The sequence below is a fragment of the Pecten maximus genome, chromosome 7 (assembly GCF_902652985.1).
Source record: "Pecten maximus chromosome 7, xPecMax1.1, whole genome shotgun sequence".
Lineage (NCBI taxonomy): Eukaryota > Metazoa > Mollusca > Bivalvia > Pectinida > Pectinidae > Pecten > Pecten maximus.
In genome coordinates, this window is record NC_047021.1 from 26327950 (window position 1) to 26340352 (window position 12403).

At 37.4% G+C, this 12403-nt stretch overlaps 3 protein-coding genes across 3 annotated transcripts; 1 reads left to right on the plus strand and 2 right to left on the minus strand.

Moving 5' to 3' along the window:
- Nucleotides 1-231: 231 nt before the first annotated feature.
- LOC117331151 (uncharacterized protein DDB_G0290685-like) lies at nucleotides 232-1218 on the minus strand. Its single transcript, XM_033889747.1, has one exon. It carries the CDS (start codon nucleotides 1216-1218, stop codon nucleotides 232-234), a length of 987 nt encoding a protein of 328 aa, XP_033745638.1.
- A 218-nt stretch (nucleotides 1219-1436) lies between these two features.
- Nucleotides 1437-1880, minus strand: LOC117331152 (testis-specific Y-encoded-like protein 2). Its single transcript, XM_033889748.1, has one exon. It carries the CDS (start codon nucleotides 1878-1880, stop codon nucleotides 1437-1439), a length of 444 nt encoding a protein of 147 aa, XP_033745639.1.
- Nucleotides 1881-6513: 4633 nt separating this feature from the next.
- Nucleotides 6514-12209, plus strand: LOC117330403. The gene is made up of 3 exons (XM_033888668.1): nucleotides 6514-7073; nucleotides 11121-11220; nucleotides 11552-12209. The coding sequence occupies exons 1-3, from the start codon at nucleotides 6848-6850 to the stop codon at nucleotides 12042-12044; spliced, it is 819 nt and encodes a 272-aa protein (XP_033744559.1). The 5' UTR covers nucleotides 6514-6847; the 3' UTR covers nucleotides 12045-12209.
- Nucleotides 12210-12403: the final 194 nt, after the last annotated feature.

Sequence of the window (12403 nt, forward strand, 5' to 3'; positions counted from 1 at the left end):
CCAGGAGACGCTTCATAGTTGTCTCCATGTTTGTTGTCACCAGGGGTCATTTCATAGTTGTCTCCTTGTTTGTTGTCACCAGGAGTCATTTCATAGTTGTCTCCATGTTTGTTGTCACCAGGAGTCATTTCATAGTTGTCTCCATGTTTGTTGTCACCAGGAGACGCTTCATAGTTGTCTCCATGTTTGTTGTCACCAGGAGACGCTTCATAGTTGTCTCCATGTTTGTTGTCACCAGGAGACATTTATAGTTGTCTCCATGTTTGTTGTCACCAGGAGACATTCATAGTTGTCTCCATGTTTGTTGTCACTAGGAGTCATTTCATACTTGTCTCCATGTTTGTTGTCACCAGGAGACATTTCATAGTTGTCTCCATGTTTGTTGTCACCAGGAGACATTTCATAGTTGTCTCCATGTTTGTTGTCACCAGGAGTCATTTCATAGTTGTCTCCATGTTTGTTGTCACCAGGAGTCATTTCATAGTTGTCTCCATGTTTGTTGTCACCAGGAGACGCTTCATAGTTGTCTCCATGTTTGTTGTCACCAGGAGTCATTTCATAGTTGTCTCCATGTTCGTTGTCACCAGGAGTCATTTCATAGTTGTCTCCATGTTTGTTGTCACCAGGAGTCATTTCATAGTTGTCTCCATGTTTGTTGTCACCAGGAGTCATTTCATAGTTGTCTCCATGTTTGTTGTCACCAGGAGACATTTCATACTTGTCTCCATGTTTGTTGTCACCAGGAGACACTTCATAGTTGTCTCCATGTTTGTTGTCACCAGGAGACACTTCATAGTTGTCTCCATGTTTGTTGTCACCAGGAGACGCTTCATAGTTGTCTCCATGTTTGTTGTCACCAGGAGACACTTCATAGTTGTCTCCATGTTTGTTGTCACCAGGAGACATGTCATAGTTGTCTCCATGTTTGTTGTCACCAGGAGACACTTCATAGTTGTCTCTATGTTTGTTGTCACCAGGAGACGCTTCATAGTTGTCTCCATGTTTGTTGTCACCAGGGGTCATTTCATAGTTGTCTCCATGTTTGTTGTCACCAGGAGACCATTTATAGTTGTCTCCATGTTTGTTGTCACCAGGAGTCATTTCATAGTTGTCTCCATGTTTGTTGTCACCAGGAGACGCTTCATAGTTGTCTCCATGTTTGTTGTCACCAGGAGACGCTTCATAGTTGTCTCCATGTTTGTTGTCACCAGGAGACATTTATAGTTGTCTCCATGTTTGTTGTCACCAGGAGACATTCATAGTTGTCTCCATGTTTGTTGTCACCAGGAGACATTTCATAGTTGTCTCCATGTTTGTTGTCACCAGGAGACATTTCATAGTTGTCTCCATGTTTGTTGTCACCAGGAGACATTTCATAGTTGTCTCCATGTTTGTTGTCACCAGGAGATCATTTATAGTTGTCTCCATGTTTGTTGTCACCAGGAGATCATTTCATAGTTGTCTCCATGTTTGTTGTCACCAGGAGACGCTTCATAGTTGTCTCCATGTTTGTTGTCACCAGGAGACCATTTATAGTTGTCTCCATGTTTGTTGTCACCAGGAGTCATTTCATAGTTGTCTCCATGTTTGTTGTCACCAGGAGACATTTCATAGTTGTCTCCATGTTTGTTGTCACCAGGAGTCATTTCATAGTTGTCTCCATGTTTGTTGTCACCAGGAGACATTTCATAGTTGTCTCCATGTTTGTTGTCACCAGGAGACATTTCATAGTTGTCTCCATGTTTGTTGTCACCAGGAGACACTTCATAGTTGTCTCCATGTTTGTTGTCACCAGGAGACGCTTCATAGTTGTCTCCATGTTTGTTGTCACCAGGAGACACTTCATAGTTGTCTCCATGTTTGTTGTCACCAGGAGACATGTCATAGTTGTCTCCATGTTTGTTGTCACCAGGAGACACTTCATAGTTGTCTCCATACCTGATGACTCATTATATCGATTACTTGATTTGTTTTACGTGTCTTAAAATACATAATGAATCCATTCGAAGTATCCCAGAAATATGGCATCTTGACCAGGGTATGGATAGCAGCCTTGTGATGATTGACTGGAGTATTCACCGTCGTGTGTGGACGTATTGTCATTTGTCAGAATTTAACATTTGACCACATAAAGACCAACCAAAGAATGAGGAATATAGGCTAATGTAGCAATTATAATTTTTGATGTAAGTACTTTTTGGCAATCACTTCTCAAACTTAATACTACTTTTCATTCCACCATTGGTCTTTTCCTAGGGTTGTCTTAGTTGCGTCTTAAGGCAATGTACAATATTGTACCTTACCATATTTGCTCTAGAACTCTAATGAACGTCTCTTTTGGGCCAGTTTGTATTGAGGTAGCTACTTACTACAAATACAAATATTTCCTCGTGTTTGGATACATACATATGCAATAGAACCAGACAAATTAAACTTTAAATCAGGCCATAAATAAAACATTGGACGTAACGTACAATTGCCGCGAACTACTAGATTACTGATTATAATATCTGAGACGGTCACCATACCGCTCGTCATGGAGGCGTTAGAGTCATACTACTATCGTGGGATGTAAAAATGTCCATCCACAGAAAATATAATCAGTTAAAACACACTATCTGAGAGGGGAGTGCCAGGTCAGGGTTAAATACGTCGATCGTCGTTTTGATATCAGGAGTCGGCGTGGGTCCATCAAGAATTATACAATTTAAGCCAAATGACTGTTTATGAGTTCATATTCCTCGCCATATTCTTTCAATTGGTAGTTATAGGCTGATATAGCCAAAGGGAAAACAAAGGGAAATTTAATGAGGCGCGCTTGCACTTCATGTTATACGTTTGTCTAATTGGCATTATCAGTTCATAACTGTCAATTGAAGGCAGTTCAATGCTCTAGGCGCACGAGAGGCACGTCCCGGTGTTAGGGAATAGAAGACACGTGTATAGAGTGGTCATTCTGAAAAAAGCCCCAAAGCTCCCAGCATACAGTCAACTTTAATTCTCTCAAAATGTATGATAATTGCAGGTTTATAATATAGGTAAAAAAGAAAAGGAAAAATTTGCATTCCATATGTACTTTAAACAAGTGTTAACTGTTTTTCTTGAGGCTAAGAAGAGGGACATACACTCGTAGATTTGTTTGTCAGCTTTGTTCTACCCTGGGCACGGTAGTTTATTTTTATTTACATCCTATCATAGGACACGGCTAGAATGTGGTCTGATTGCAATGTGATTTGGCGAGCTGTGTTGACATTAAAGCATCGAAGACGTGTATAATGTATAAAGATGATATAGCAGATTTTTCCATTCCACGCAGACTCCAATTTGCAGGCTCATTTAGTCGATAGGTATAAGTAGGTTGACAGTCAGTTTAAGACAGACGAGTTGTCTTTCTTCTCCCACAGTAAATACTCTGTTACACGGTCCACTCTCCACTATCCTAATCACATTTCGTCTTCACTTCCCTTTGAATTTTTCGTCATGTTTATTACGCAATGTGGATGTTTTCTTTACGTAAAACACAGAGAATATAAATATATAAATGTAATGTTCGAACATTAACCAAAACCGTAACTTTAATGCGTATAATTTATTTTACATCATTTATTTAAAAAAAAAAAAAAAAAAAAAAAGTGGGGGGGGGGGGGGGGGGGGGGGGGGGGGTTCTAAAAGAGGGAATAGGAAGACTGGGAGAAACCCATGTTGTTGAGAAGGTGGCCCTATACCTTGGCATCGAACACCGGTCTTTATTGTACTTTATATATTCAGGGTGTAGGTTGAGTGTGGTGGTGCAATGGGGCTATGGCAGTATCGGTAGGATTAGACATGTTGTATTACGTTAGTACAGTGACACAGGTTATCGAAATTCCTTAAATACTCAGCATCTCATTAGTCTACGTGACACAATCGGCTAACATCAATTGCACTCGAACGGGTTTATTATTCTGTAATTAAAACACAGTCGTAATATCATCCATTTTCATGTGTTTAAATATCTTACATAACATATATTGTAATCGTTGGATGGCGAATGGAACAGGTAGCTAATTGGATGGTTTGGTTTTGGTTTTGTATTGTTTAACGTCCTATCAACAGCTACGGTCTTCCTAATGTGCGATGTGCATGTGTGTCGTGATTATGTTCGTGTTTTGCGAAGTTTGGTACGTTTGTGTTTGTTTCCTTTTGAAAGTGCGGAGCTGATGTCGACATTCTAGTGCTACCTCTCTGACACATCTACCGCCGAAACATCTCACCCGGTCACATTGTACTTGCTGAGCGCTAATCAAGATCAGTCACTACCATTTTATAGACTCCGGTATGACTCGGTCAGGGGACAGACACACAAATTCATCCTTACATGGATGAACGCTCCACTAAAGGCCAAAGACGGTAGCAAGGGAGACATTAGGAAGAATAAAGTTGCTAGAAAAAAGATTCCCAAATTAATTTGCCTCGCACCGTCATGCGAGGGTACAGGAGGTAAAATTATGACACCCTACCTGCAGTCCAGCTTGTTTATGATTGGATGGTACAGGTGAGATTTAAATGGGCACATATGCTGCAATGGAAGCATCAATATCAGCGATAAGGAATGACATGTAAACGAAAGAAAATGTTACTATATTAGGGTTTCCATGCACTATAACATAAATAGATTTGCATGAAACATACAGGCAAACGTACAAACGTACATGTATACGTATTCAAATACTATACAGAAAGACACATTTCTTGCTTTGATACTTAATTCCTTTATAATAATATCTTTAGCGATTATATTTTGGAGATGCATTTAAAACTTTTCTCCACCATGTTTGTCATTTCATTTCTTGAGTGATTCATGCATTAAAGCATTCTTTGATGTGTTGTTGAAATATTGTGTTTTCACAGTTTCATTATATGATTTCTTTCATTTCACTTACTGTTATCAATTTCTTCAATAGATCACATATTATTCTTATTTAATTTGTTTTGAATGTTTGTGTTCTAATGTACAGGGCCAAGCCTTTGTCAGGAACACGCCTTCACCACCGGTCTAATCTGACATATCTCACACACCTGTGTTTGTGCTACAAGACAAACAATGCTATATTGTATCAATAGCATTAGGGGTTTATCATACGTATTTAACAGAAATTGAAACTATCCAATATCAACACAAAGCGGGGGATATTTTAGCCAAGATATTTATGAGCGTCAATCTGCCAATCATGTAAAATATTGACAATCTAATGTGTTTTTTTTTATCTTAAACATAATCAGTTTTAGTTTTATAACTGGTATATTTGAATGATATACAAGGTGTATATATATATATATCCACGTCTCGTCCTTTCTTGTCCCTCTATTTTCCCCGGGCTCGCTGACTCTTCTCGCCTTTCTTCGAAATTGATCAAGATGTTGCTTTCTGTATTGAAATCATAAATTTAGAATCATAATCAATATCTGAATACCGGAATGTCCTTGTTCCTTATGTTATGAACGAAACTAAATATCGCCTTTGCGATTAATTCAAGAAAAGCTGATAGCCGTGGTTGATAATCTAAGGTAAAACAATATCACACAGACACGACTTTGACTGATGGCATTTCATTTTTTACCATAATTAATGCCGACATAATGAACTAGGTAGTACATCAAACATTCAATGTCAATACTACTCGTTAAAGACATAAACAGTATGGTGAAACGTTTCCGATGAAATAAGTCCTCTTTAATTAGATTTACTCTACCAGGGAATGAATGAAACACTTCATTTCTACCCCTACCGTTAGAAATCTGTTTCTATGGTCAGCTTACTTAGCATTCATTCAAGGATTGTCAATCGTGTCTTTTATCAACTTCTATAAGATACAATTTATCTTACATATAAAATTGTATGAGATGTTTTATATACTGTGTGATATATCTTATATGATATGTGGGATATATAATATTTTACATAAGGTATCTTTTATAGCATATGAGATGTCTTATATATATCATATAAAATATATCGCTTTATGAACATAGGGACATTGGCGTAACATAATTTACAGGGGCACAAAGCGTAAAAAAAAGGGAGAAATAAATCCCCAAAGCTAAATATGGCCGATATTGAACGGGAACCAGAGTTTACAACCAACAAAAATATGTGAGTCAGTGCTGGACGTGACGGAAGGGGGACCAAGTTCGTTAATACAACTATAATTTACTAGTAAAAAGTGAAACTTGTGTTAGGTAGATATACAACACACCTCGGATCTGTATATATATCGCCTGTCTAGCATGCGAGATAAATGGTACGTTACCATATTGAATGATATAACTTATCAAAATAGATTTACAAAGTCAATACTAAGGGATCGATAAGTTTGGTACAAATTGATTATAAGTCCAATGTTTAACCATTCAACATGTAGAGGTTTATCTCGGCATGTTTGATTAGAAAGAAATAAACCGTACACATGTCAATAGTCCTAAAGATCTAGATTTAGACGTATTCTGGTGGTACGAGTTAGAATATAGAAGCAGACTCGCCCACTTCGTTCTCGGAGATTCGAACAGCCCAACGGATATTTTATCAAACACGGTGTGTGACGTAGGTACCATATGGACAAGTTTCAGTTTTAGCTATACACTCATGTGGAAGGGTATGCAAAGTATCTTGCTGGTATCGACACGGTCATGAAATGAAAGGAAAGAGGAGAAAAACAAAGAGAAGAGGACTTTAAGTGATGTTTCAAAGACATTGTGCTTCTTTCTTTACCAATTCCATATACCACGGGGATTATTTGGCGTATTGATTTCCCAATTAAATAACATATCTTTTTAAACATTCTAAAATATATAATCTATTAGCACTACGATGGCCTGTTCATCCCCACCGGGAATTGCTAACGGACAACTGGTCAACTCCCAGGCTTCTTATAGCGGAGGGTCGACAGCACAGTATTCATGTAATACAGTCTACAGTATGACCGGAAGTTCAACCTTGCATTGTGTACCGGCCCCTACACCGAAATCAGGTTCTGCCCCTAGTTTCGTTTGGCAGGGCGCGTATCCCGTATGTAAGCTAGAGTTCCTGGAGACAGGTAAGATTTTGAACGAAGTTTACATCTGCTTATGTTCCATTGCATCACGTATTTTCTTTGGCCAGCGTTTCAAGTCACGTCTCGTGATTAACATCTCTGGAGGATGTTATCGAGCTAGAGTCCATCATAATACTTCGAAGGCAATTGTGTTTTCTAGATACGGAAATTAAGATAAACTTTTATTATCTATATGCCACAATAAACCAGCTACTGAATACATGAGAAATAAATTATTACCTCTGATGAAAATGAAAACAACTTGAGAACGACTTGAGAACAATATGAGAAGAACTTGAGAAAAACTTCTGGTGGGAAACTGCACGTGACGTTTTTACGCTGTACTACTCGAAACAAAAATAATCTGTTCAGATTTCTGTGTCGTTTTTTTTAAAAATTAAAAGCGCATTATTTGCCAGAAATATAATTTCAGTCATAAATTTTCATATTTAGAGCAAATTGGCATTATGCATATTTTGTTTTTTTGAACACTAAATATTACTCCGCCGACATTGGAATGTCGCCTTGACATTGAAAGACGTTGCTGTTGAAATTTGAGTAAGTCGATAGTGTTATTATTTACAATTTAAGATTGAACTTCATTGAAAGAAACAAACGATGAGTAGTACATGTACATTGTATATAGACGATAAAAAGACAATCATACCATTTTTTTTCAGTGGTTGTCGTTTGAACAATTGTTTTTGACTATTTTTAAATGAAATTAATGATACTAATACCACTCCTCTCCCGCCAACAATAAAGGTAAACACAGTAAGAGAAGTTACACAGGTGGGAGCGATCTATTGTTATCGACATCATGGCTTCACGCATTGTGACATGGTTAATTCAACATAATCAAAAAGTTTTTATATGCAAATATATCCGATTGTACCATGGTTGCAGCTATTTTTTCCTTGAAGTTGACTGCTGTATAACCCCGGATCGTCCGAGAATAGACGAAGCGTATGCATACAGAAATTACTACGATGCATTGTTTGTGGCGGAGCCTAGCTTTGCCATAACTTCCTAGTTATTTTTCACAGTTAGACTGCAGCGATATCTTGAAACAAGAGAAAACGAATATGTTGGTGCAAGAAACAAAGTTAAAACCTTATTAAGAAAATGCAAAAGAAAATTCGAGCGTGAAATTGCAAAGGAAGTAAAACTTTATCCCAAGAAATTTTGGAGATATGCAATCTCCAAAACGAAAACGAGATCTGGAATCCCGGATCTGCACATTAAGTGCGGAAACGAAATAATGATTGTGCAAAATGATCGGGATAAAGCGAATGCATTAGCAGACTATTTTTCAAGCGTTTTCACGGTCGAACCACCAGTTTTGTGTGATCTTATTATAAAGAGTCCATGCATTACTGCTGAAATATCAGAGCTACAAGTACTTAATATCTTAAAGACATTAAATCCCTCAAAGTCTCCTGGACCGGATAATATTCATTCGAAAGTACTAAAGGAAACTGCTGATATACTAAAATCCCCTATATGTGAACTATTTAACTGTTCTTTACAATCCGGAGAGCTTCCTAACAGCTGGAAGGAGGGTCAGGTAACTGAAATACACAAAAAGGGGACAGGAAAACGCGAATGAATTATAAGCCATTTAGTTTGACAAGTAAACAGCAATATGGATTCGTTAGCGGTAGGTCAACTATTTTACAGTTGCGAAAAGTTATTGATTGGACAGAGGTCATCGATAAGAGAGGACCAATCCAAACAGTTTACCTAGACTTCATGAAAGCCTTTGACACTGTCCCACATCTTCGGATTATAAGCAAATTAAAGGCATACGGACTATCAACAGAAATAATCAAATAGATTCAAAGTTTCTTAACCAACAGGAAACAACGCGTAACAATAACCGGAGAAAAATTGGATGGAGGTAACAAGTGGAATCCCCCAGGGAAGCGTCTTAGGGCCGTGCCTTTTTGTACTTTACATCACCGACACAAAGATTTACAATAATAATGATAACTCTAATTTACAAGCAGATCTAGACAAGCTCCAAAAATGTTCAGATAAATGGCTCCTTAAGTTTCATCCGGACAAATGCAAAGTTGTGCACGTTGGGAAGAAAACTAATAATGCGGTGTTACATTTATATAAAGATAAGGAAAAAGGAAGAGTCGAGGTCACATTAGACCATGTGACAAAAGAAAAAGACCTGGGAATTATAACAGACAACAACCTCAATTTCAATGATCATATTCACGATGCGATCAATAAAGCTAATAGAATAATGGGAACTATCCGAAGAGCATACACGTACTTATATAACACTACATTCTGTCTTTTATACAAAGCGCTTGTTCGACCACATCTTGATAACGGGGCTTGTGTATGGAATCCCTATCTCCAAAAAGATTTAAATGAGATAGAAAACTTGCAAAGGAGAGCACCGGGGATGAAAGATCTAAGTTATGAAGACAGATTGAGGATCCCTTATTTACCAACACTAAGGCATAGAAGACTGAGAGGAGATATGATCCAAGTATACAAACAAACAAATGAGGGTTTGTTAATTCCAAACAATAATAAGATAACAAGAGAACATAGGTTGCCACTACTAAAAAGAAGTAGTAGACTAAATTTGAGAAAATATTCTTTCAGTGAGCGGGTTGTTAACCATTGGAACTCTCTTCCTAATACTGTCGTTACGTCACCAACGATCAAAACGTTTGAATCCCGATTGGATAAGCATTTGGGGGCAATCTGAATGTTTTTATAATCATTAGATAGACAATAACGAACTGATCCATATTTCGGGAAAAAGCTCATTGTAACTTCGATCTGGATATATCGGCTAATATTGCCTGCGTCCAGTAATACTATTATTAATGTTCATGTATCATACGGTTATTACAATTCATTATTAAATTATCTGTAAATCGTGTCACTATACTCCAATATATAGCTTTTCAATGTACTTTAAAGAATAAAACATTAAGATGATAAAATACTCATTAGCTTATTTTTATACAACACACACAAAATTATGTTTATAACAGTTCCTAATCACACTATCAGTAAACACATGACTCCACGCTAAAATGTATGTAAAATGTAGTCATTACATGTGCCTCAACTTTAAAGAATAGTAGTTAAAATTGTGAAATATTTTCCCTAGGCCTGTCACATAAAGTCCCATATTAGTAGAGAACTTAAGTTAACAAACCTAACACTCCACTATATATATATCCTTATCTACACCCGTATGCGATGGGAGTGAATTGACTTGCATGTGGCTGGGGTTTCGTCAGTTTACATTACAATTAAGAACTTGGTGTCACTGTGCTGCATTATGAAACTCTTAAGTACAACAGAAGCCTGGCCTAGCAATATCATCATAAAGTTTACATTCAGTCAGACATTTCATCAGTACACTGTCTGTCTTGGGCCTGGCGTAGTGTTCGGTTTCCAGAGCCAGCAGAAAACTTCCCGCGTTAAACTGGGCCAGGTACGGGTGTATGGCCTGTTCGTGGGATATCGAATTTTACATACTTTTCTGTGTATATTTTCAGTAGGTCCTAAGCTCGTTTCCATCCACATTGTTGTGTTTATTACATAATTGGTGACGCCACTCTGCATTGTCTATCGTACGTTTATTAAATGGGAGATTTTTTTTTTACAATATACAGTGTCGATGAATTATGTATTTCCTTTCGTAGTTATACTATGTTAAATGTATGTAATTTGTATACATTTCGCATCAATGTATATATATTTTGATTCAGGTATTCATATCATCTGATCAGGGTATCTATCACTGTGCCTTTATGTCTGGCTAGGAGTCTTGAGATTATAGGTGCCGTAGATCGTGAGTTCGAGGACCGGGCAGGGCACAAATCAGAAAAGTAACTTCCTTTGCAATTGTGTTCAATGTGTGTTTGTGTGTGTGTGTCTGAATGAAGTTTTACATGTTCAATATAGATAACAAACTTGGCGAAATACGAAAAATAGAGATAACACATTTTACTGAACATTGAATAATTTGGATTTGGATTGTAATGAGTGTAACTGTTTTGATTACAGCCTGGTTCTGGTTGCTGATTGGTATACTTGGACTTCTGACTCTTGGACTACTTAGTTGTCTGACCTGGTTCTGTATCAGATACTGCTGCAACAACTGCAGGTATATATATATTCGTACAAATAGCATTTGTTTTAATTCTAAAACATAGCTTGCCACATTATCTAAGGTTATTCATTCCTATCCTACTCTTTCGAATAAAATTTTTATGTTGTTTTTATTTGTGTTTATTTGTTTTTGTTTCTTTTTTGTTAATTTGTTTTGTTTGTTTTTTTATGTGTTTTTTTCGTTTTCGTTTTGTTTTTGTTTGTTTGTTTGTTTTTTATTGTTTTATTTTGTGTGTGTTTTTTATGTATTTTGTTTTGTTTGTTAATATATGTAAAATTTATCCCCTTACTTCCCATCATTGAGAATCACAACACTGTGTTTTCAGAGGTCGTCGGAGAAAGGTTCGGGACGCTGAGGATATTGAAGACGACCAGTCTGAGTGCAGTAGACTGTGGTGTTGTTGCTGTTTTTACTGCATGCGAACACCAAGTAACACAAAGGATGGCTGCTGTGACTACTTCGGCTGCTGTGGTTACGCCGGATGCTGTTCGTGTTGCTGCTGGTGTTGCAGATGCTGCAGAGAAATTGTAGAGCCGGAAAACAAAGTGCGCGTGCGTCACGTTAAGCAAAAACATCGCCCTATATTTTCAATGAAACGACAAAAAACTATCAAATCTAAAAACAAGAAGAAGAAGATGGCGATGTTAAAGCTGAGCAGACAGCAGCAGATTGTAAAGGGCAACTTGTTACCGACTACTCAAATGGTACGGTCAATGATACAAGACGACCCGAAACTGTTTAGGAAGGTGGCAAAGACACTTCCCGAGTGGATGCCCCACACAAATACTGTCAGAAACATTAACACAAGTACAAAATAAGTTATTATCAAATACGTCGACCACTTAATATTACGTTTGTATATTATATAAATGTCAATTAAATTAGAACAACGTAGTACACCGTAATACTAATATCTATGAAGACAACCTATTCCAACTTCGTGTCAGTCGCACTTGATTTGGAAATAAAATAATTAGAAGTAAGAGTTGTCTTTCTTTGTCAATGTCAACAGCATAATGTGTACCTGACAGTATCGTGTTCTATATTGGATGTTTGTGTTCTAATGTACCTGGCCCAGCATTTGTCAGGAACACGCCTTCACCACCGGACGGCATGATAAAAATAAGACCAAGTTCTAATCTGACATATTTCACACACCTGCCATGTGCATTTGTGC